This window comes from Parambassis ranga, chromosome 19 (genome assembly GCF_900634625.1).
Source record: "Parambassis ranga chromosome 19, fParRan2.1, whole genome shotgun sequence".
NCBI classification, from domain to species: Eukaryota; Metazoa; Chordata; class Actinopteri; family Ambassidae; genus Parambassis; species Parambassis ranga.
In genome coordinates this window covers 23,737,713-23,762,960 of record NC_041039.1, presented here as the reverse complement: position 1 = coordinate 23,762,960, position 25,248 = coordinate 23,737,713, and the positions used below count along the sequence as shown (strand labels likewise).

The following is a 25,248-nucleotide window of genomic DNA, read 5'->3' as shown; positions in this document are numbered from 1 at the left end:
TTCTGAGACTTTAATGGCTTAACACAAGCCGACCACGTGGCATCATATATTAGTGTGTGATATCAGTGTTATGTTTGTGTCGTGCCTGACTCCATAAATGTCTCCATGAACACAGACTGTTTGCACTAACATAAAACCAGAGGCTCAAAGGCCGCCTGTGTTCACCCCCCCCCTTCTACCAGGCTGCATGCAAATGACTAAGGCAGGTTACACATGCAAATCTCTTCTATAATCTAACTGCATCCCACTGAGCCTGCTTCCACAGAATATTTAGACCCTTCATGTCATGTGTTTATGGTTCTTTGATGTCAGACATACGGACCCTGTGTTTATGTTTTATCTTTCTCTTGGTTAATCCAGAAAAGATTAAAGATCTGTAGCTGAGGCGAGCGGACACACCTGGGACACCTGTCACTCAACGTGGCCACGCCCTTATTCAGACAGGTGAGTTCTTCTATAAAGATTATTCCAGGCCGGTTGATTTCTGCTGTACATGTGGACGCTTACACACGGAGGTCAGTGGGGACTGATACTATAAGTACCATTATTATTAACATCTTTAACACATGTTTACATTTCCCCACAAATGATACATAAACAGTCCGGCCCCACAAAACAGTTCAGTAACATTAAAGACGCATCTTTCAGCACTTGGTGCAGGCTGGTTGCAGCGGCCTCTCAGGTCCGGCAGCCACGACGGGTGCTGTGCTGTGGTCATATCCTGCAGTCAGGACTCAGACTCTTCTGCTGACCTTTACTGACTGATGAATGCCATCATAATTTAATTAAATGGAAACATGCCACACACACACACATCTTAAGAAAACAACATTTAATTTAATGAACTTTACATGTTTGGTCTCCGTTCACTGTGGACCATTGACAGTAAAATCTGGACAGAGCTTCCGTGACGTCACCCGTTTGTTTCTGAAGAGCCGTTTTGAAGCTCGGTGGGAGGCTCCGGGACGCTCTGACCGCCATGTTGGAGGTCACAGTCCACCTAAACTCCAAATATGGACAAAGAGGGGAAGCACGAGCGGAGTTTAGGGGGGCGGCGATCGTGGAAGCAGGAAACTCGCGCAGTGATACAGCAACCGCCTGTCACTCAAGCTGCAACGCCCATAATTATGGGTAATTTTAAGTCTGAATATAATTAAAATGAGGGAGTTGTAAAACAATTCACCCCCGTACAGCTGACACTAGAAGAGAACCTATCATTGAGACCAGAAGGGTTTTTTGTACCAGGCTGTAAACATGTTCATTTCTGCTGTGAAGTCGGCCATTTTAACATGGGAGTCTATTGGAAATTACTCGCTTCTGGAGCCAGCCCCCAGTGGCTGCAGCGTGAACTACAAGTTCTGACACTTCCACATGGGCTTTAAGTCTGAGCCCTGGAGGCTGCCACTTGCTGTGGACTGTGCGCACAGTGCCCCCTGTGGGACAGAACGTTAAGGATCTTCTCTCCCTGTAAAGCTGGATCCATACTCCACGAGAACAAAGCATTATCAGCTCGTTAGGCCAGGTAACCACGACTGTGCACACAATTTACAATACAATTGCATTGTCAACCTTTAGTGTGTGACGTGCGCTGCGTAGGAGGCCGTATGAGGAGTTCTGCACACACGTCTTGCGGAGTATGGTACCTCCGTGCCGAAACAAACTTTTTTTTTAACTCTTACGGCTGTTCCATACTCCACGAGAACAGAGAACAGATAAATCGCTCCACGGGTGGTAAGAGTAAAAAAAAACACTTCTCTGTTGAGGCCCCTCTGACTACTTCAGGGGCCCCTAAAGGAGCCCGCGTCCCTCACGTTGAGAAGCAGTGTGTGGTGATCCATGTGATGCTGCAGTCAGAGCCGCCGTCCCTCTGCGCTCTCTCACTTTGCATAGATACCGTCCTCTCTTCCGGACTCTTTATGTTTCTACTGAACTTTTACTTCCTTGTGCACACGCGCGGATAGAGGAACTGACCGTCCCGCCGCGGCTGGCCGTCCATCCTCCGCGCTCCGCTTCAGACCCTCCGGATCATGAGCGGATAGAGCGGCGTGCCCCCCGAGAGGAATCCGCACACAGAGTTTCCCCTCTCAGGTAAGCTGCGGCCGTTTCTGCGCTGAAAGAGCCGCTCTGCGGGAGTTCTGAGCGAGGCGCAGGCTGCGCCGTGACGCGGGAGGGGAAGTCCGCATCTCACTGGCTGCAGAGCGGCTGCGGGTCACGGAGCCGCTCTGCGCGCACACGCTTCTTGTCCAGAGCTGTGTTCATGTCTGTGTGGAGTTTGGAGCTGAGCTCAGACTGGAGGGAAACTTCAGAGCAGCCTGGATCCACGCTCAGAGGAGCAGTGTGTGTGTGTGTGTGTGTGTGTGTGTGTGTGTGTGAGACCCTCAGACTGACAGCAGGAGCCGCTTCCTTCAGCAGCTGTTCGTGTTGCTCATGAAGTTGTTTAAATATTGTTGTGCAGTATTGATGCAGTTTGTGTGCCTCGTTTTAGATGTTTGTGGTTCCTACTTATTGTTTATGGTGGGACCTGTTTGACTGGCGGACTTGAGTTCTACACTGAACTTCCTGTCCTATAGGGGGCTCTCTGCATAATGACTTCATGGAGTTAAAACTGTTTACTTCACACCTTCTGCAACCATCAGAGCAGGCTTAGGCTAGGCTTGTTACCCACAATCCCTGTGGTGGTGTGATGTTTCCAACAGCTGACCAATGAGCAGGCACAGCAGCTGTTTCAGTGCAGATCAGACAAGGAAGCCGAGATATGAGATGAACGTTTCTCCAGTTCTGCTACTTTCTCATCAATTCTAGCAATTTCAGCCGCGAGAGGCTCAGACTACCACCACCATGCTGGCAGCAGCTGAGTCCACCTAGACTCCTGGTTAATCCGAATACAGGCAAAGGAACAGTGCTCGAGTAGAGCTTAGGTCATTCCTGTCACTGCGTCACCAGCCAGAATAAAGAAGCATGATTGTTCTCACAATAACATACGCCCCACACCGACCCGCCGTGTCTGGATTAGCCGAGCTGGATTTATGTTCAAATTAGCATAGCATGTAGCATTACTCATTGCAGTGTGTCTTTGAAACCGTACAGTGGCTTGTTCTTTGTGGTAATATTGTGTGTTTGGATGTTCTGAACAAACATCGGGTTCCAAACACAGACAGCAGAAATGTTTCCACACCTCAGATTATGTGAGGGTTGGTTAATAATTTGTGCCAGCGGGATTGTGTGATCAGATCGCATCACTTCTGTGTCACCAAAACATAATTGAAACAGGAGAGAAACACACCACAGGGTCTGTGCAGGAGCTCAGATGTCTGAAAACAGCCTGATGATCTGTGAAAGAAGGAGAGGAAAGAGTTAAACTGCACACGTTTGACTTTCTTCTAAACCCACACTGGAAAAAGTCATCACAGCAGCCTAAAAAATAACACCTAACTTCACCTCTGTGTGTGTCAGAGAGGAATCAGTTTTTACAGTTAAATACTGTGTGTGTGTGTGTGTCCTCAGATATTGTGTATGTCGGAAAATGTCACCAACAATCACATCCTTGTTTCTGATGAATAGATTCTGTACATAGCCTCACACAGCTGACTGTAGGTGCAGTGTGTGTGTGTGTGTGCAGATCCTAACAGGGGCCGTCCCTCACAGGAAATCTGTTAATTATTACCCCCCCGCCTTCAGCGCCTGGTGTTTTTCACCAGAAAACATCCTCAAAGGCATGAAGTTAGGTTTTTTAATCATTAATATCCGTCAGACCTACAGACCGTTCACTACTGGTGCTGAACAGTTGCGTGTCAGCCATCTTTTATTTGTGACTTTATGAGTGCAGGAGTGAGGAGATTGTGACAGTTTAGTTAAAGACCACGGACCTCTTCCTGTCAGGCTGCTGATATCTGATTTGCAAGTTAAATATGCACCACACACACACACACACACGCACTTCTCAGCAGGTACACACACACAAACACACACACGAATTGAACTTTTTTAAATAAAACTGAGGATTTGTGCAGACTTGTGAACTCCTTTCACATCCAAACATCAGATCAGACACTCACAGTGTGATAATAATAAAATGAAGGCAGGCAGAGTGAGATATGTATCACAGCTCTGACATTTGCGTGTTCATCCCTGATGAGCGCGCCTCATTTGTGTTTTAAAGAGGAACTCCACCGACACACTAAGTCCAACTAAACTCAGGGTTAATCCCAATACAGGCAAAGAGGTGGAGCACGAGTGGAGCTGAGGAGAAGCAGGAAGGACCGTCTTTTGTTCGCTCTGACCTGCTCAGTCAGCAGTGCTACGGCAAAGACTTGATACTCCAATTCAAACAGGGTGGAGGTAGGTGAAGTGGGGCATATGCTGTGACGAGGTTGAATTCATTCAGATAAGGAACTGGACGTTTGCTGCCCGCTGCTGCTGTTTGTGAATAAAGGCAAAGCTTTAGAGAAGAAAACAGTGAGAGTGATGAAACTCTGATGAAAGGCGACACTTCCCTTTCAGAGCCAGGCCTCAGATTTCATGATAGTGAGTGACAAAGTTCAGCCTGATGGCCTATGGAGCTGTGTGCAGCCAGTGTGGGAAAAATGTGTTTTTACCGACATCAGGATGGGTTCAGTAAATGTGTCGCACCGTCGGGTCTGATGAGGTCTGTGGTGTAAAGTGGATTGTGTGGTGCTGAAGGTTGAGTCTGGACACACGGTGTGAGGTCTCACTCCACCTGCTTCATCACACACAAACATAGTTATAATGTCGTCATTTTGATGCGTGTGTTACAACCCACACACACTTCCCCTCACACTGCAGGCCGTCACTCTCTGCTTCTGGAAATAGGAACCACACACAGCAGCTGAGAGGGAAACTCATGAGAAATGTTTGTGTGTCCTCAGAAAACGGAGATTGCACTTTCCAATTTGTTCTGCACAGTCTGAGAGAAAATAAATAACAGGCCTGTAAAATCCTCCAAAATTAAAGAGTTCACTCCAACAAGATTCAGTAAAAACAAACCTGTCCTCCTCAGCAACCAGCAGGACGCCATGATGGAGTCACATGTGAGCAGCAGTCACATGACCAACACTCAGAGAGTCTCTGTCTGACCTGCAGCTTTCTGCAGCTGATTTCTGTCTGAATACCCGAGTTATTCTGCACACACACACTCTGACTGCAGACAGGATGGAGCTGACCAATCAGAACACACTGCCTGATTATGTGACCTTGTCTCGTGCCCCCTCTCAGCTGCAGAGATGGCTCGTTCGGGGCAGCAGGGCGAGATGACAGAGTACAGGAAGATCCTGATCAAACGCGACTTGGAGATGGGCGTGGTGATGACGGTGTTCCGACAGAAGGCGGAGCGGCTGACTGTGCAGGTCATCATGGAGACCCGGCAGGTGGCGTGGAGTCGCACCGCAGACAAGACTGACGGCGTCTGTGAGTACATCCACCCACAAACACTCAGCTCCTTTAGTGCAGAACAGCGTTTTCTTTTACACGGAATCCAAAAGACACAAAAACACACAAAGGTTTGTTCTTAAAAAATTACTCTGAATTTTTACTAGTGTCAAATTTAGCCTCCACAAAATACTGATGAGAACAGCCTTAGGGGGCGCTGCTGAGCCACACCTAGGGTTGAGGCCAAGCGGCAGCCTTCGGGGCTCAAACTTGAAGCCCATGCAGAAGTGTCAAAACCTGTAGTTCAGGCTGCAGCCACTGGGGGCTGGCTCCAGCAGCGAGTCATTTCCCATAGACTCCCATGTTAAAATGGCCGACTTCACAGCAGAAATGAACATGTTTACAGCCTGGTACAAAAAACCACTCTGGTCTCAGATGATAGGTTCTCTTCTAGTGTCAATTGTAGGGGGGGTGAATTTTTTTACAACTCACTCATTTTAATTATATTCGGATTACGCATAATTATGGGCATTGCCGCTTTGAGTGACAGGTGGTTGCTGTATCACAGCGCAAGTTTCCTGCTTCCACGATCGCCGCCCCCCTAAACTCCGCTCGTGCTTCCCCTCTTTGTCCATATTTGGAGTTTTGGCGGACGTGGCGCTGCCAGATTTAGGGCTCTGCTGTTGTTTCTACAGAGATGATGATGATGATGTGTGTGTGTGTGTTTCAGTGGACCTGTTTGAGATCAGAGAGATCCGTCCGGGGAGGAACTCCAAAGACTTTGAGCGCTTTAAGGACGGGAAGGACAAACACGAGGAGAGCAGCTGCTTCACCATCTTCTACGGCTCACAGTTCGTCCTCAGCACGCTCAGTCTGGGAGGTGAAGCTTCGTTCATGGACGTGCATGTTGTTTCAGTGACTGTGGTCCAGCTGCAGCTGTTTGCTGGTTGAACAGCATCGATTGTTTTTGTTTCCCCTGTTGTTCCAGGAAGTGCCCCGGGCTTCAGATGTCGATAATAATCAGCATCTGATTAGTTTCAGGTGTAAGCGGCAGTCCTGAAGGGGTTAAATGTAGCACAGCAACACTGTCCTTTGTTTTCCAGCTGATTCCGTGGAGGAGGCGCAGAAATGGCTGACGGGACTCAACCTGCTGAGGGAGGAGACTCTGGCAGCTCCGACACCTGTTCTTATAGAGAGGTACCTACACACACACACAGAGGTCACGCTGACCTACATTCAGTTCCTGGAGATCATTTCTTATCATGACCTGATCAGTCTGAAAACCACGACCTGATGTAGGTCAGTAGAACAGGTCAGAAGCTTCATCTGAGTTAGCAGCTCCAGCATCTGCTGCCCTCCATGTTTCTGCTACCTGTCCTGCCCGTGAAGCGTTTGTAAAGTCTGATGAAGGGTGATGGGGTCAGGGGTCAGAGCTGTGTGTGATCCAGTCACTGACGTGTGTTATCGTCCCTCCAGCTGGCTGAGGAAGCAGATGTATTCTGTCAATCAAACCAAGACAAACAGGTAAAAGACCGGTTTTCTGGTCACCCTTCAGCTTCAGGATCATCATCAGATGTTACATGTGTGTTTGTGTCCTTCACAGCATGTCCATGAAGGAACTGAAGGCTCTGCTGCCGCTGCTGAACTACAAGATGCCCGGCTCCCGAGCTCTCAAAGACAGATTCCAGGTGTTTATTTTTTTTAGATGCAAACAGTCAGTGATAGCTAAGAGAATAAACTTCCTGTTCTCCTCTGACAGGAAGTGGGAGCCAAGAAGGACCGCCTGGACTTCGAGCAGTTTCATAAATTTTATAATCTCATCATGTTCGAGCAGAATGAGGTTAGTCTGAGTTAATCCCGCTCTGATGAGGACGGTGTTTACGCTGCATGCTTTGATTCATGTGTAATTTTTATAGATTCTGGATGAGTTCAAAAAGGAGTCGTGTGCTTTTATTTTGGGGTGAGTTCCTGTTTTGTTATGAATTCTGTGTGAAAGCAGCGATCTGATGTTTTTATTTTTATGTTTGTTGACAGTAACACGGACAAGCCAGACGCCTCGGCCGTCCTGCTGCATGATTTCCAACGATTCCTCCTCTATGAGCAGAAGGTAAACAGGAAGAGTTCAGACACAGCAGCATGATGTGAACCTCCTCCAGACAATCATCAGGTTTTTATTATCCTCCGGTCCCTGCAGGAGCCCTGGGCCAGTGACCTGAACCAGGTCAGAGAACTGATGACCACCTTCATTGACGACACCATGAGAAAAACCAACGACCCCGAGTTCAAAGTCAGCGAGGTGGGTCTTCGTCTGCATCTCATGTCTCTGTCCGGGGTCTCTTGGACTCTGTCCTCTGAGTAACGGCACCTTCTCTTCTGTTAGTTCCTCAGCTTCCTGTTTTCCAAAGAGAACTCTGTATGGGACAAGAAGGTCTCTGAGATCAGCAACCTGGACATGAACAACCCTCTGTCCCACTACTGGATCAGCTCCTCGCACAACACGTCAGTTTGAGTCCTCACAGACAGCAGCTAAGAGGATGTGTGGACATGTTGTGTCCTTCTTTGTGGACATTTGTGTGGTTGTCTTAATCAGTGATGTCTCCTCTTGTCCTTCAGGTATCTGACAGGGGATCAGTTTCGCAGCGAGTCGTCCACAGAGGCCTATGTCCGCTGTCTCCGTCTGGGGTGTCGCTGTGTTGAATGTCAGTATGAAGCTTCACCTGAGCCTCTCTCTGTTTGACTGTGTGCCTTTAGCTGTCTTGTTGTGTGTTGCTGAATGTCTGCATGTGGACAGTGGACTGCTGGGAAGGACCCGGGGAGCCGATCATCTACCACGGCTGGACCAGGACAACCAAGATCAAATTTGAGGATGTGGTCAAAGCCATCAACGATCATGCGTTTGTCGCCTCAGAGTAAGAATGGCGGAGACCAGCCCACTGCAGGTTTATGACAGCCACGCTGAGTCTCTTTGTTCTGTCCTCTGTGTCTCAGCTTCCCGGTGATCCTGTCCATCGAGGAGCACTGTCCCTTAGAGCAGCAGCGTCAGATGGCTCGAATCTTCAAAGACGTCTTTGGAGACAAACTGCTGATCGATCCTGTGGAGCAGATGGCCGAGCAGCTGCCCTCTCCCACACAGCTGAAGGGGAAGATCATACTCAAGGTGCTCTTCCTTCCTCTCCTCCACCTTCTCCTGCTCCTTCTCCTCCTTCTCCCCTCTATGTTCTCCTCCTCCTCTTCCACCTTCTCCTCCACCTTCTCCTGCTCCTCTTCCTTCTCCTCCTCCTCCATCCTCTCCTCCTCCTCCCCCTGACTCTGTTCCCCCACGTTTCAGCATAAGAAGCTCAGTATGGAGGGAGGTGGGACCACCAAAGACTTCAGGCGGGGAGAGAAGCAGGGAGACCTGGAGATCTGGGACTCTGTGGACCAGGTACGGCCTCCGCTCTGACTCAGGATGTTTTGCATGTGACGGTAAAAATGTAAATGTTCATTTCTGTCCGTCAGCGGTGGAACAAGCACTACTGTGTGATCTCTGACGACAAGCTGTACTATGCAGAGGAGTACGAGGAGGAGGAGGAGGATCCCAGGAGGGTATTCAAATGCACTGCAGCATCACACGTCCTGGACTTTGAATGCATGACTGTTGTGAGTAAAGAGAACTTTTGTGCGTCTCAGTACCAGGACCTGCACTGTTCGGAGCCGTGGTTTCACGGCCGCATGAAGGAGGGCCGGCAAATGGCCGAGCGGCTGATCTACGATTACTGCGCAGAGACCGGAGGGACGGACGGCACCTTCCTGGTCCGAGACAGCGACACCTGCGCGACAGGCTACACCCTGTCCTTCTGGTACGTCAGTGCCACGCCATGTTGTAAAGGATCACTCCGGTTTGTTTCAGCCTCTGTTGCGTGTCTGTGTGTCACCATCACAGCTCCTTCTTCATGCTGGAAACCACGCGTGTGCAGGTTTACACCTCACAGAGCGCCTCAGAGCTGAGAGCGGTGGTGGCTCACAGAGCTGAGCAAACTGCACGCTCACCACACAACTTACACAATCTACCTGCTGCATAGACACACACATAATGTTTCCAGAGGACGCCAACAAGTGACAGACCTGTGGGTGTTTAATGCTGTACAGAGTCTAGTTTATCAGCCTGTTTGTGAAAAACCCTCCTAAAACAGACACATCCTGTCACTGACTGAAAGGTGTGATGTCACAGGCTTCCTGCAGCGTGGTGTTGAAGCTCAGTGGCTCATTGCGTTACTCCTTTTGTGTAATTTCCATGTTATCAGTTGGTTTCGTTCCGCTCTGTGTGCACACGTTTGATGGCCATATTTATTTTTTGTGTGTTTTGCTCTGTGTGTACTTCAGGCGCGGTGGGAGAGTCCAGCACTGCCGTATCCGCTCCGGCTCAGAGGGCGGACATGCCTACTTCTTCCTGACTCCAAACCTGCACTTCCCCACCGTGTACTCCCTGATCCAGCACTACCAGGAGTCGCCGCTGCGCTGCCAGGACTTCGAGCTGCGCCTCACAGATGCCGTCCCAAAGTCTAACCCACACCTGCAGGAAGGGTGTGTGTGACACACACACACACTGAGTGCGGTCGTTGCTGACATTGAGCTCGCCTCTCACCTGATGACACACTGCGCTGCTGATGACACACAGGTGCTGTTGTGTTTGTGCTCTGCAGGTGGTTTTACAGCAACCTGAGTCGGGGCCAGGCGGAGGACTACCTGATGAGGATTCCCAGAGACGGAGCCTTCCTCATCCGGCAGAGGGAGGGAGAAGGAGACTCCTTTGCCATCACATTCAGGTACCACACTTTGTATGGCGCTTTGCAGAGACCCAGAGCCTGGTGGGAGGAGGTGGTGTTATCTCTCTCTCTCTCCCTCAGGGGGGACGGTAAAGTAAAACACTGCCGGATCGAGAAGGAGGGCAACATGTACCTGCTGGGCACCACCACAGAGTTCCAGAGCCTGGTGGAGCTGGTCAACTACTTCAAGAAGAAGCCGCTGTATCGTAAGATCAAGCTGCGATACCCGGTCACGCCGGAGCTGGTGGAGCGCTTCAGCACAGTGAGTGTGTTCAGACATCAGAGCAGCGCTGCACCCTCGCCGCTGTGCATTTATGTCCTGCTAATGGTCCGCTGTGCTTCACAGGAGAAAAACTGCGGCTCTCTGTATGACGTGAAGACGTACGTGGAACCCAACGAGATCGAGCCGGCGCTGGTCTGTATACAGCTGCTGTTTACAGCACATTACTGCATAAAAACAGGTTTTACACAGGTCCTGAGAGTAGACAGAGACCCGATCAAAGCACTGAGACAGGAATGTTAGACTTCAGGATCCATCCATTGTATCAGGGTCTGAACTTCACAGCCTGTTTGTGGAACTGTTTTATGGGATCATTAGGTTGTGAGGAGCTCATACAAGCATCAGGCTGGAAAAGGTCACACAGCCACCTTTAAAGAGTTCAGACTCGAATCCACAGACAGGACAACAAAGATCACTCCCCAAACATGTGACAGGCTGTGAGGTTATAAAGGAACCCAGAGTTCAAACTGTGAGTCTCTGTCGTGTGTTTGTGTTTTCAGCCTCAGAACACTGTCAGAGCGTTATATAGCTACCAGGCTAAGAGGCCAGACGAGCTCAGCTTCAGCAAAGGAGCTCTGATACACAATGTGTCCAAAGAGAACAACGGATGGTGAGTCCGCGTCCAGCACCAGGCTGAGCGGGACGTGTGGCTGAACCGGTCTGACTGTCTGTAGTCTGTCTGTAGGTGGAAAGGAGACTACGGTGGAAAGCTACAGCTGTTCTTCCCTGCTAACTATGTGGAGCTGGTGTCCGACAACAACCAGGCGGACAACAGATCACAGGTCAGGCCAGAGTTCGACTGGACGCTCAGTCCGCACAGAGACAGGAAATAATCTGTGTGTGTCAAACAGGAAATGGAAGACAACCCGCTGGGTGAGCTGTGTAAGGGAGTTGTGGACATCTCCAAGTGCAACGTCCAACACTGTGAGTTCACTTAGAGTCTGTTTGACATGGTCACGCTGCGCCTGGGGGGATCAAAGCTTCCTCTGAGACACCATCTTCCTCTGTCTGTTGAACAGTGTGAAACTGTTATGTTGCAACCTGACCTAACTCAGCTTCTACAAGGCAAAGCAGGAAGTGACTGTGACTGTGTTAGCATGTTAGCACGTCCTGGTCCCTCAGTTCTTTGTATCTAAATTGTGGTATTCATGTCTTTCTAGTGAAGAGCGGTAAAAACAGGAAGCCCCACGTGTTGACCCTGCAGGCCTCCCAGGATGACGACATGGAGTTCGACCTGGCATCAAACACCCTGGAGGAGCTGTTCGAGTGGTACCAGGTGGCCTGGGACATCACACAGAGGGCCATGAGCCAGCAGTACCACCGGGAGCAGGAGGTCAGTGTCTCCGCCTCTGCTGCTCTCTCTTAGAGCAGGTTTAGCTTCTGCCTTCTGTGTCCAACCACGTCTGAGCACGGCGTTTGAAGCAGACCGCAGAGCTTCCTGTTTGTATGGTCTGACGCCATACAAACAGGAAGTGGCTGTTTTTCTGTCCAATCTCAGATGATACAGCAGGTGCAAGTGGAGAAGAAGGCAGAGGTTGCCATGGAGATGTCAGACCTGGTGGTCTACTGTCAGCCGCGCAGCAAGGAGAAGGACCGCTTTGGTAAAGACACACACACACACACACACCTGACCTCCTTATTTAAATACCTTTACTGAACCTGCAGGATGTGACCAGGGGGAAAGATTAAAGTCTACACAGCTTCCTGTGTTACACAAATGCCCTCCGCACACACACACAACTAAGTTTTTGATCCGTCCCGCCTCTGCAGACAGCTACAGCTACAAAGAGGTCCGCTCCTTCGTGGAGAACAAGTTACCAGGAAAGAGCCGCACCAAAGACTTCCTGCAGTACAACCGCAAGGCGCTGAGCCGCATCTACCCGAAAGGCCAGCGGGTGGAGTCCTCCAACTACGACCCGTACCCAATGTGGGTGCTTGGGTGTCACATGGTGGCTCTCAACTATCAGACAGCAGGTAAAGACCACTGAGGTGCGGCAGTGTGACAGCGCGCATGTACAGCAGAGGTTCATGTCATTCGTGTGCATCCACACAGATAAGTACATGCAGCTGAACAGCGCCCTCTTCAGTCTGAATGGATGCACAGGCTACGTGCTGCAGCCAGAGCTCATGCGGACCGACGACTACGACCCCCAACAGGAGAAGAAGAAGGTCAAGTACAACATCATGGTCCGGGTATGTCACACACTCACACACATACACACAGGTCCTGTCGGTGCAGAGGACATGATGTTTGTCGCCTGCAGGTGATTGCTGCCCGACACCTCCCCAAACCCGGCCGCAGCATCGCCAGTCCGTTTGTGGAGATTGAGCTGTGCGGACACACGGAGGAGAAGTTCAAGACCATCGTCTACCGTAAGAGGGGCCGAGGGGGACATGCTGGTTCCTGCTCAGGAGTCCTTCAGGCTTCAGTAGTTCCTGGAACTTTCTGCTGTGGTAGTCTGGTTTGACCCTGTTTCTGTTCCACAGGTGACAACGGTCTGAACCCGGTGTGGAAAGCCCCCACAGAGTGCGTGACCTTCTCCGTGCATGAGCCAGAGCTCACCTTCCTGCGCTTCGTGGTCAACGAGGAGGACATGTTCTCAGACCCCAACTTCCTGGCCCAGGCCACGTTTCCTGTCAAAGGCCTCCGCTCAGGTGGGACACACACACAGCACGTTAACACACACACAGCACATTCACACACACACACACAGCACGTTCACACACACACACACACACACATACACACACACACACAGCACGTTCACACAGCACATACACACACACAGCACGTTAACACACACACACAGCACGTTAACACACACACACACAGCATGTTCACACACACTAAAACCTCTTCTGATTCTCGTGACCTCTGCAGGTTACCGCTCTGTCCCTTTAAAGAACGGCTACAGTGAGGACCTGGAACTGGCCTCTCTGCTGGTCTACTTAAACATACAGCAAGCAGGAGTGAGTGCACACACACACACACACACACGCACTCAGAGCATTTCTGTGACTGTGCCATGTCCTTCAGAGAACTGAGGAGGAGCTGTACTCGTCCTCCAACCAGCTGAGGAAGAAGCAGGCTGAGCTTAGCGAGCCCTTCCTGTACGACACTCAGACCAACCTCCAGCGGCCCGCCGCACCGCGGCAGCACAACAGCCTGAGCAGGGAGTACAGCACCAGCGAGAAACAAAGGCAAGACCTCAGCTCCACAGGGGGGCGATGTGGAGTTAGTTTAGTTTAACAGTTTTTCTGTCCCATGTCGGCAGCCTAGAAAGGTCCAGACGGTGTCTAACTTTACATTTAACATTTGACTCTTTGAAGATGAACAGTCGGACCATCGTTTTTATTGAAACAGGAAGTGGCAATAACTTCCACAAACTTCACTTGTATTTGCATATGAAGTTTTACATGAACACAGCAATGTTCTCTGACAGTCATAGCGCCACCTTGTGGGAACAGGAAGTCAGCTTTATGTGACAGCAGCATGACTTATAAAGGCAGTCCACTGCCATCCTGTGGCCACAGACAGAACTGCAGGCTCTGTGTCCATAGTTGGTAAAAAGTAAATGTTAGGTCACAACATGGCTGTGATGATGAATCCTGCGGGTCACAAAGTGTGTGAGGGTCTGATCAGTTCTTTATCTGCTAATTGATCCTGAGCTGAGCTTTTAATGCCAATCCTTTTAATTTAATTTATTTTTGCTTCATTCCGCTGCAGGACAAAAGAGAAGAAGATAAACAACAGTAAGTTCTACTCCTGAGGGCTCACCTGTCCACCTGTGATGTCACAGAGGGCGTCGCCGTGAACCGCGTGGCTCAGAGCAGCCGCCACCCGACATCATGCCACAGATGGTTTTATATTTATTTAAGATGATAAATGTGTGTGATCAGTGAAAACAGAGGAGAAATCCGCCTTCGACTTGAGCCCCAGCGTAGCTCTGAATAAACGGTTCATCAAACTGCATCATGTGACACTGCTGGTATTTATTTTTACTTAAAGAGTCAACAGTGGGCTGTTCTTCTGAAACCATGTGAAACTTTTTTTTGGCATGACATTACTTCCTCTGCTGTGTGTGATGAGACGAATGACATTTCATTTTCTGTATTTAATAGGAAGACAGACGATGTTTATTGTTCTGCATAAATTCTGCATGAAGTCGGTCAATAAAGAGAGCTTGGTGTGACTTGATGTCTCCTCATCCGATACTCCGAACACATAAAGAAAGAACTTCCCCTCGGGGATAAATAAAGGAGTTCTGACTTATGTCAGCTAATGTTTTCACATATCATGTCCATTCCGTATGCTTGGGAACAATCTGTTTGGGTCCTCTCTCCCCTCATCCTCCTCATCCTCCTCCATCCAGTGATGGTTATTGAGCCCTGCTCTAAATGCTCTGATGTTCCAGTTCACAGAAAATAATTCAAATGTCCACCGGCTTTGTCTCTGCAGCTAGAGAGCAGCATCAATTCAAGTGCTTTGCAAATGATAACTGCAACTTTTTTACATGCACAGGTAGAGGGAAGGAGGGAGGAGAGGAGAGAGAGGGGAGAGAGGGAAGGAGAGAGGAGAGGAGAGGAGAGGAGAGGAGGGAGAGGGGAGGGAAGGAGAGAGGAGAGGAGAGGAGGGGAGAGAGAGGGGAGGGAAGGAGAGGGAGAAAAGGAGAGAGGAGAGGAGAGAGAGGGGAGGGAAGGAGAGAGGAGAGGAGAGAGAGGGGAGGCAAGGAAAGGAGGGAGAGGGGAGGGAAGGAGAGAGGAGAGGAGAGGAGAGAGAGGAGAGGGAAGGAGAGAGGAGAGGAGAGGAGAGGGAGGGAAGGAGAGAGGAGAGGAGAGAGAGGAGAGGAGAGAGAGGAGAGGAGAGAGAGGAGAGGAGAGGAGAGGGAAGGAGAGTATCCCCCCCCCCCCCCCCCAAATCCCAGTCCAAGCTGTTTACTTGAGTATTTCTACACTTTCACAGTGTCTGACGTCATCTAGAAGCGACACGCAGGCGTGTTTTCTGGCGGACTGGTACTGCGCTTGCGCAATGACGGGAGTCCTTGGATGGCCGGCCTGCTGTAGGTTACTGATCCTGCGACGGGACACAGACAAAATGCAGAGCTGGACACAGTTATACCGCTCTCTGGCCACGGTAAGGACGCTTGTCATTGTCCCAGTAAACACCTCGGGTTGTCCGGACCACTTCCACGCTGCTGTCTGTGGATGTTGGTCGCGCTGGTGTTATATTTACTGCCACTGGCCTTGCTAGCAGGTTAGCTAACAGCTCTGCCTGACTGAAGTCTGGACAGAATCTAACGCCAGGTCCAACTGGAACAGCTGCAGTTTGGAGTTGTTGTGGTGTCTATCCACCAAATAATCAACTTCTTATGTTTGTGATATAGTCGCCATGTTTTTATGATTTGTATCTTGGTTCGGCGTGTGTAAAATGCTCAAAAATGTTCGTACCTAGATAGAAATGGCAACTTTTGGTGTTACATGTGTTACATGTTGCTTGGAGTTTTTCAGGTAAACTCGTTATGTCAGTAAGTTTGTATGTGAACAGTTCAGCTGTGAACAGTTTGGGAAACGTGTGTCTGTGTTGTGTCAAGCTGTTAAAGTTACTATAACTAAAGAAAATGTGGCACGCTGTTCGACTTTACACTTGACTCTCACGTCACAGTAAGCATGCTAAGCTAGTTAGCACTGGTTACCTAAAACTCTTAATACGTCATAAACTTTGTCATTGATGGCCTGGTTTCACAAACTGTGACACCACAAACTGATCAGCCGGTTAGCACATGTTAGCCGTGCTGTTTCAGAAGCTATATTGATGTGAACATATTTGATAACAGGTGTGATTGGACTGACAGATGAGTGTGTCCTAGCTGACAGCTAGCAGCAGTTAGCAAAACACCTTAACTGTAGAAGGAAGAAAGAACTGACCCTGTGAAATAAATGGATTTTATTTCTTTATGTTTAAATCTTATAAGATATAATAATCCAAAATCATCTAAATTATTTTTACCCCATCACACATGCTGACAGTTTTATAGCATCTCCATGAAATTATGACTTATAGTTACTTTTAAACTCCAGATCGTAGCCTCTGCTGTATCTCAGCCATGTATAACTAGTTCAAATCCATCAAATACCTGCAACGTGTTTAATAAACACTTAACAGGAAGCTGAAAACAAACTGGAGTTCCACATTCCAGCAGGACACATGATTCACTGCAGACATCATCATTTCCAGAAAGATTGTTCGCAGTTTTTAAAAGTCGTCACAGTCGTCCTACAGAAATCTGCAGGATGAACTGAAGAGTCCACACACTGTAAATTCAGATGATGTCTGGAGGAATCTTCTGTGCTGACCTCTGATTGACTTTCCATGTCAGAGCTGTTGTATAAAAGGGTGATGATAAGTGTAGCCCACACATGTCTGAAGAAAGTATTCTAACGGCGTGTTTCTGTTTCCTTTTCCTCACAGCGGAGCCACCATCTTCCCTGTAAACTGCACGGAGCTGCAGCTCTGTCTGTCAGAACCTATGCTGACAAAGCAGCAAGTATGATAAGTCATGTGATCAGACTTTATTAACATGTTATTAATTCCAAACAGTTATTGAATCAACAAAAGAATGATTGTTTTATTATTGTTTCCACCTGAGTTCATCAGTTGTTTCTGGTTGTGAAGAATCATGGTTACATATTTATAGATATACATCACAGAACAGGCGGCAGTCGAAGGCGGGGGCCTCGGCGACCTGATCACCGGACACAGAAACTGGCTCTGGGGACATGGAATGTCACCTCGCTGGGGGGGAAGGAGCCTGAGCTTGTGCGGGAGGCCGAGCGGTACCGACTAGATATAGTCGGGCTCGCCTCCACGCACAGCTTGGGTTCTGGAACTCAACTCCTTGAGAGGGGTTGGACTCTCTTCTATTCTGGAGTTGCCCATGGTGAGAGGCGGCGGGCTGGTGTGGGCTTGCTTATAGCCCCACAGCTTAGCTGCCATGTGTTGGAGTTTTCCCCAGTATGTGAGAGGGTCGCCTCCCTGCGCCTCCGGGTTGGGGAGAGGTCTCTCACTGTGGTTTCGGCGTATGCGCCGAACAGCAGTGTAGAGTACTTGACCTTCTTACAGTCTCTGGGAGGGGTGCTGGATGGCACCCCAACCGGGGACTCTGTCATCTTGCTGGGAGACTTCAACGCCCACGTGGGCAGTGACAGTAACACCTGGAGAGGCGTGATTGGGAGGAACGGCCTCCCCGATCTGAACCCGAGTGGTGTTTTGTTATTGGACTTCTGTGCTGGGCATGGTTTGTCCATAACGAACACCATGTTCGAGCACAAGGTTGTCCATCGGTGCACCTGGCACCAGGACACCCTAGGCCGGAGGTCGATGATCGATTTTGTAATCGTGTCAGCCGACCTTCGACCTTGTGTTTTGGACACTCGGGTGAAGAGAGGGGCTGAGCTGTCAACTGATCACTACCTGGTGGTGAGTTGGATCCGTTGGCGGGGGAAGAGGCTGGACGGGCCCGGCAGGCCCAAACGTACTGTGCGGGTCTGCTGGGAGCGTTTGGCCGAACCCTCCGCTAGGGAGATCTTCAACTCCCACCTCCGGGAGAGCTTCACCCAGATTCCGAGGGAGGCTGGAGACATTGAGTCGGAGTGGACTATGTTTTCCACCTCCATTGTCGATGCAGCAGTCCGAAGCTGCGGCCGCAAGGCCTCTGGTGCCTGTCGTGGCGGCAATCCCCGGACCCGGTGGTGGACACCGGAGGTCAGGGATGCCGTCAAGCTGAAGAAGGAGTCCTATCGGGCCTGGTTGGCTTGTGGGACTCCTGAAGCAGCTGATAGGTATCGGCAGGCCAAGCGTGCTTCAGCGAGGGCAGTTGTAGAGGCAAAAACTCGGGCCTGGGAGGAGTTCGGGGAGGCCATGGAGGAGGACTATCGGTCAGCCTCAAAGAGATTCTGGCAAACCGTCCGGCGCCTCAGGAGGGGGAAGCAGTACTCTGCCAACACTGTATTCAGTGGAGGTGGGGAGCTGTTGACCTCGACTGAGGGGGTGGTTGGACGGTGGAAAGAGTACTTTGAGGGCCTCCTCAATCCCACCAACACGCCTTCCATTATGGAAGCGGAGGCTGATGACTCAGTGGTGGACTCGTTCATCACCTGTGCTGAAGTTGCCGAGGTAGTCAAAAAGCTCCCCGGCGGCAAGGCACCGGGGGTGGATGAGATTCGCCCTGGGTACCTTAAGTCTCTGGATGTTGTGGGGCTGTCTTGGTTGACACGCCTCTGCAACATCGCGTGGCAATCGGGGGCAGTGCCGCTGGACTGGCAGACCGGGGTGGTGGTCCCTCTTTTTAAAAAGGGGGACCGGAGGGTGTGCTCCAACTACAGGGGGATCACACTCCTCAGCCTCCCTGGGAAAGTCTACGCCAGGGTACTGGAGAGGAGAATTAGGCCTATAGTCGAACCTCGGATTAAGGAGGAGCAATGTGGTTTTCGTCCTGGCCGCGGAACACTGGACCAGCTCTATACCCTCCGCAGGGTGCTGGAGGGTTCATGGGAGTTCGCCCAACCAGTCCACATGTGTTTTGTGGACTTGGAGAAGGCGTTCGACCGTGTCCCTCGCGGCATCTTGTGGGAGGTGCTCTGGGAGTATGGGGTCCGTGGCCCTCTGTTGAGGGCCGTTAGGTCCCTGTATGGCCGGAGCAGGAGTTTGGTTCGTATTGCCGGCAGTAAGTCAGACCTGTTCCCAGTGCATGTTGGACTCCGGCAGGGCTGCCCTTTGTCACCGGTTCTGTTCATAATTTTTATGGACAGAATTTCTAGGCGCAGCGAGGGACCGGAGGGGATCTGGTTCGGGAACCATAGGATTTCATCTCTGCTTTTTGCAGATGATGTTGTCCTGTTGGCTTCATCGAGCCGGGACCTCCAGTGTGCACTGGGACGGTTTGCAGCCGAGTGTGAAGCGGCTGGGATGAGAATCAGCACCTCCAAGTCTGAGGCCATGGTTCTCGACCGGAAAAAGGTAGTCTGTCCTCTCTGGGTCGGAGGAGAGCTCCTGCCCCAAGTGGAGGAGTTTGTGTATCTCGGGGTCTCGTTCACGAGTGAGGGGAAAATGGAGCGGGAGATTGACAGACGGATCGGTGCAGCTTCCGCAGTAATGCGGTCGCTGTACCGGTCTGTTGTGGTGAAGAAGGAGCTGAGCCGGAAGGCGAAGCTCTCGATTTACCGGTCAATCTACGTTCCTACCCTCACCTATGGTCATGAGCTTTGGGTAGTGACCGAAAGAATGAGATCGCGAATACAGGCGGCCGAAATGAGTTTCCTTCGAAGGGTGGCTGGGCGCTCCCTTAGAGATAGGGTGAGAAGCTCAGTCACCCGAGAGGAGCTCGGAGTGGAGCCGCTGCTCCTCCACATCGAGAGGAGCCAGCTGAGGTGGCTCGGGCATCTGGTTCGGATGCCTCCTGGACGCCTCCCTGGGGAGGTGTTCCGGGCATGTCCCACTGGGAGGAGGCCCCGGGGAAGACCCAGGACGCGGTGGAGAGACTATGTCTCTCGGCTGGCCTGGGAACGCCTCGGGATTCCCCCAGAGGAGCTGGAGGAAGTGTCTGGTGAGAGGGAAGTTTGGGTGTCCCTGCTTAGACTGCTGCCCCCGCGACCCGGCCCCGGATAAGCGGTAGAAGATGGATGGATGGATGGAGAACAGGCGGCGTGTTCCGCCCTTGTTGCCCCTGATGTCTGATTTCTGCTCTGCTGTCATGCACCTGTGGTAAAAGTTTCTGTGTTTCCTCTGCAGTCGATGCAGACGTCACAGTGGTCGGCTCCGGTCCAGGCGGTTATGTCGCTGCTATCAAAGCCGCACAGCTCGGCTTTAAGGTGACCCACCCAGCTGAGCAGTCACACAGTAATTTAACTGAATGTTCCGTAATGGAAACACACTCATACACTCCTTCCCTCTACAGACGGTGTGTGTTGAGAAAAACTCCACACTGGGCGGGACCTGTCTGAATGTCGGCTGCATCCCCTCAAAGGTAACACACTGATCTTCATCCTGAACAAATACTTTAAAGGCGCCAAAAGAAACGACTACTGAGCTGACTGACTGGCTATTGTATGTTCACTGAGCTGTAATTCAGGACATCAGCAGAAAAAGGCTGCTTTAAAACTCAGATTCATCCCATTTGTATGTTTTTCCATGAGGAGCTGCAGTACCTGCAGCTGACACAGGGTGTCACTCTCCTGACGGTGTTGTCTGTGTCTTCAGGCTCTGCTGAACAACTCCTACTTGTACCACCTGGCTCAGGGCAAGGACTTTGAAAACAGAGGCATTGAAAGTAAGTGACTTCCCTGGAAAAGGTTTGTAAGTAAAAACCTGAACTGACGTGTGTTCTCTCTCAGTTTCAGGGATCGCACTGAACCTGGAGAAGATGATGGCTCAGAAGAGCGGGGCGGTCAAAGCGCTGACCGGAGGGATCGCACATCTATTCAAACAGAACAAAGTCAGCGCTCTCTTCCTCCTTTGATGTTTGCTCACACTGAGTTTATCAGCAGGCAGACTCACAGGTAACGCTGTGACATCACTTCCCTTCAGGTGACCCACGTCAACGGTTTTGGGAGGGTGACCGGTAAGAACCAGGTGACTGCCACGGTGGCTGACGGCAGCGAGCAGGTCATCAACACTAAGAACATCCTTATCGCCACTGGCTCTGAGGTCACACCCTTCCCTGGTATCCAGGTACGACTTTTCACATGACCAACACTCAGAGTCTCTGTCTGACCTAATAACAGAGTTATTCTGCACACACACACTCTGCCTGCTCTCTCACTGCAGACAGGATGGAGCTGACCAATGAGAGCACACTGACTGGTCATGTGACAGAAGCGTCATGTTTGTGTGTGTCTTGTTTCATCAGATCGATGAGGAGAGCGTGGTTTCTTCGACAGGAGCTCTGTCCCTGAAGTCGGTGCCAGAGGAGCTGATCGTGATTGGAGCCGGCGTCATCGGAGTGGAGCTGGTCAGCATCACTTCACTGATTTAATGATGAGGAGTGAGACCTCCTGGTCCTCGGGGGACAACCCTCTGCCTCTGTCAGACGTGTGTGTGTGTGCTTGTGTGCTGCAGGGTTCTGTGTGGCAGCGTCTGGGCTCTAAGGTCACTGCTGTGGAGTTCTTGGGCCATGTGGGCGGCATGGGTATCGACATGGAGATCTCCAAGAACTTCCAGCGCATCCTGCAGAAGCAGGGCCTGAAGTTCAAGCTCGGCACCAAAGTCCTGGGAGCCACCAGGAGGCCCGATGGCAAGATCGATGTGGCGTGAGTGAAATATTGATGAAGAGTATGGATTCTGAACCTAAGGTGATGATGAAGGTTCTGATGCTGCTCTGGTGTGTGACTGTGTGTTTCAGAGTGGAGGCAGCAGCTGGAGGGAAGAACGAGACTCTGACGTGTGACGTGCTGCTGGTCTGCATTGGTAGACGGCCTTTCACCCAGAACCTCGGTCTAGAGTCTGTTGGTATCGAGCTGGACAACAGGGGACGCATCCCCATCAACAACCGCTTCCAGACCAAAGTACCCAGGTACCACAGAGCTCAGGCTGTCAGCTGAACGTCAGCCATGTCTGATCATAGGTATATTTATATTACAGCTGATATTTATCAAACAATACTCACTCAGTCATTAGCGTCCTGTTAGGATTTTATTTCCTGAAAACAAACGTGTCACACTAAAAGACAACAACAGGTAAAACGTAGAGAAGATTGAAGCAAGGCGTCTGGACTTGTAGAGTTTTCTTGACTGAGAATCTTCATCAACACAACGGGTAGAACCAGTGCTGCACCGTGGAGTGTTTACAGACCGTCCTCTATAACCTTAGGACCAAGTCCTGAGGGAGCGTTTTATTCACCTGCAGACAAAGGTGGAGAACCTGCTGACTGTGATGCAGCCATCACTTCACCCAGCCACTACAAATCCAACAGACTAAGGCCACATCCACACATGATCGTTTTAGTTTCAGAAGTGGATTCACAAATAAATCTGTAATGAAGGAGTGATTAACCAGGCTCGTTAGTGATGCCAGAGGAGGCACAATTACTGACATGGAACACTGGAGATTAATTATGAGCGGGTCTGAGGAGGACGGCAGGAGACAGCTGACTGAGCTTTACAAACAGGAAGTAAAATAATGAAATGGAAGCTGCTTGAGATACAGAACTCTCCTCTCTCCTTTCTCCGTCAGTATTTATGCCATCGGTGATGTGGTTGCTGGGCCGATGCTGGCCCATAAGGCAGAGGATGAGGGCATTATCTGTGTGGAGGGCATGGCTGGTGGTGCGGTGCACATCGACTACAACTGTGTTCCCTCCGTCATCTACACACATCCAGAGGTTGCCTGGGTGGGCAAGACAGAGGAGCAGCTCAAAGAGGAGGTGAGAGTTCAGGAGTTCTGCTGCCTCTGCTCCCTCTGAGGACTGCAGTGTTTCACAGTTTGGATCTTCCTCCTTGTCCTCCTCATCAGGGTGTCCCGTACAGAGTTGGCAAGTTCCCCTTCGCTGCCAACAGCCGAGCCAAAACCAACGCCGACACTGACGGCATGGTGAAGATCCTCAGCCACAAAGAGACAGACAGGATGCTGGGAGCTCACATCCTGGGATCTGTAAGAGCTACACACTGAGCAGATGACTGACTGCTGTCCTGTACAGACACAGCCGGCTCCCTGATACAGTCTGATGTATGATGCTGCTGCTGTTTCTCTGCAGGGAGCAGGAGAGATGATCAACGAGGCTGCTTTGGCCATGGAGTACGGCGCCTCCTGTGAGGACGTCGCCCGAGTCTGCCACGCCCATCCTGTATGTAGAGCTGCAACACAAACACATCATCACACCGTTCACATTTCAAAACCTTTGCTTTACCCCGTTAGCTGAGAATTAGCTCTCTGTTATCCACACTTTATTAGCATTAGCAGAAGCTAGCTAGGCTTATATTCTACTCGTATATTAAATTACTGTTAAAAAAAAACAAATCAAAGTCTAAACTGAAGCTGAATCCTTCCTCCTCTTCCTCCTCCTCTTCCTCCCTCTCTGCCTGCAGACTGTCTCAGAGGCTTTCAGAGAAGCGAACCTGGCGGCCTCCTTCGGCAAAGCCATCAACTTCTGATCCGTCAGCCGCTGTCGCACCTTCAGCAGATGAAACAGTCATAAAACAGGAAGCTGTGCGTCTGCATCATAAAACAGAAAACCTTCATCATCCTTTAGCCCGCCGGGATCCTCCATGTACATGCATCCTGTCACACATTTAGTTCTAATGTTATTTAAATGTTCTCAATTAATTAATAAAAGGGGGTTTGGGTGGTAAACAAACACTGACCACTGTCAGTCCTTCTGTTCTGCACTCACAGAGTTAAAGGAGGAGCACTCATCACCGGCTCCGCCCACATACATGCTTTTATTTTGGCGGCGTGTCTGCTTGTGAAGCAGGAACGTTTGAGAGAATTCTTCATGATGGACGCTCTTCATGGTAATCAGAGCGGGAAACTGGAGCCGAGGCCCCGGATGTGTAATGTGTGTCGCCGTGGAAACCTCTACATCAGTTCAGCTGCTGACGGATGCACAGGAACAGTCTGCTGCTCTGATTACTTTACTGTGATTGGCTCTGGTCTGTTCTTGCTTATCTCACTATCTCATCTAATAAATGCAGTGAAGTGAGACGGTGTGTGTGTCTGTGCGTGCAGCCATGTTTGTACAGATGGCCTAAATAACAAGGTCAAAATGATGCTAACAGTCTGGAGTCTGTGTAGTATTCAGCAAGTCTGAGTCTCCTGATGAGTCCTGGTCCGGTGAATCTCCTCCAGACCTGATGGTCTCCTGCACGGACCCTGGTCTTTAGTCCACTCCTCCAGACCTGATGGTCTCCTGCATGGACCCTGGTCTTTAGTCCACTCCTCCAGACCTGATGGTCTCCTGCATGGACCCTGGTCTTTAGTCCACTCCTCCAGACCTGATGGTCTCCTGCATGGACCCCTGGTCTTTAGTCCACTCCTCAGACCTTCAGTCAGGTTTCAGTCAGGTCTGTGTGCAGGTCAGTCAGTAACCCTTTGCTCTCCTGGAGGTCGTTCTTCACTAGAAGAGACGTTTGCTTCATCTGCTGTCATGTTGGAGAGAAAACCAGGACCCAGACCCGGTCTGACTGCAGACTGGTTCAGGGTTTCTTTCAGATATTCAGACAGTCTTCTTGTTTCATGATTCTTCCACCGACAGGATCCACAGTTCCAGACTGACTGAATCCTCCTCACAGCATCATACTGCCACCACCATGTCTGACTGTATGAAGCCTGTTCTTTGGGTTCTAGCCTCTCCTTTCTGTCTCCACATGAAGACAACATCTCTGTGAGCACAGAGCTCTAGTTCAGCTTCATCTGACCAAAGGACTTCCAGTCTGTGTGCTCTGTCTCCAGGTGGTCTCTAGCAGACTTCCGTCTGTGTGCTCTGTCTCTAGGTGGTCTCTAGCAGACTCCAGTCTGGTTTGGAGGTGTCTTCTCTGCAGTCTGGCAGTCCATTCCTGTGCAGGACTCTAGTGACGGTCTTCTCCGACTCTTCAGGTCCAGACCTGGTTCAATCCTTCACTAGTGTCTCTGCAGCTGTTCTCGGCTCTTCAGACTCATCTCTCACTAATTTTTTTCCAGAACCTTCCACACGTTTCTCTTCCTGTCTCTGACAGTCTGCTTCTGTTGATGGACAGATGAACACAAACAGCTGGGAGGAGGTAGGAACCTGGAAATATCTGTACTGAAAG

The 25,248-nt window shown here is 50.4% G+C and overlaps 2 protein-coding genes across 4 annotated transcripts; both read left to right on the top strand.

Annotated features, from left to right (window-relative positions):
- Window positions 1–311: 311 nt before the first annotated feature.
- Window positions 312–14,663, top strand: plcg2 (phospholipase C, gamma 2). 3 transcript variants are annotated; one of them, XM_028431073.1, is made up of 33 exons: window positions 312–444; window positions 5,233–5,424; window positions 6,116–6,265; window positions 6,489–6,582; window positions 6,862–6,909; window positions 6,989–7,073; window positions 7,145–7,225; window positions 7,302–7,345; window positions 7,420–7,492; window positions 7,580–7,681; window positions 7,766–7,884; window positions 7,999–8,084; window positions 8,177–8,294; window positions 8,374–8,542; window positions 8,714–8,809; window positions 8,884–8,970; window positions 9,055–9,224; window positions 9,748–9,948; window positions 10,068–10,190; window positions 10,272–10,452; window positions 10,537–10,605; window positions 10,971–11,080; window positions 11,156–11,252; window positions 11,322–11,394; window positions 11,631–11,803; window positions 11,969–12,071; window positions 12,241–12,444; window positions 12,524–12,663; window positions 12,735–12,843; window positions 12,958–13,125; window positions 13,352–13,440; window positions 13,508–13,671; window positions 14,198–14,663. In XM_028431073.1, the coding sequence occupies exons 2-33, from the start codon at window positions 5,241–5,243 to the stop codon at window positions 14,238–14,240; spliced, it is 3,753 nt and encodes a 1,250-aa protein (XP_028286874.1). In that variant the 5' UTR covers window positions 312–444; window positions 5,233–5,240; the 3' UTR covers window positions 14,241–14,663. The 3 variants fall into 3 exon arrangements, with proteins under 3 accessions (XP_028286874.1, XP_028286873.1, XP_028286875.1); XM_028431072.1 differs by lacking the exon at window positions 312–444 and adding an exon at window positions 1,916–2,088; XM_028431074.1 differs by lacking the exon at window positions 312–444 and adding an exon at window positions 4,238–4,338.
- Window positions 14,664–15,446: 783 nt separating this feature from the next.
- Window positions 15,447–23,822, top strand: dld (deltaD). The gene is made up of 14 exons (XM_028432145.1): window positions 15,447–15,604; window positions 16,940–17,015; window positions 20,258–20,337; window positions 20,424–20,492; window positions 20,726–20,795; window positions 20,860–20,960; window positions 21,053–21,196; window positions 21,375–21,476; window positions 21,584–21,774; window positions 21,867–22,037; window positions 22,697–22,886; window positions 22,976–23,113; window positions 23,217–23,306; window positions 23,548–23,822. The coding sequence occupies exons 1-14, from the start codon at window positions 15,500–15,502 to the stop codon at window positions 23,611–23,613; spliced, it is 1,593 nt and encodes a 530-aa protein (XP_028287946.1). The 5' UTR covers window positions 15,447–15,499; the 3' UTR covers window positions 23,614–23,822.
- The last annotated feature ends 1,426 nt before the right edge of the window (window positions 23,823–25,248 follow it).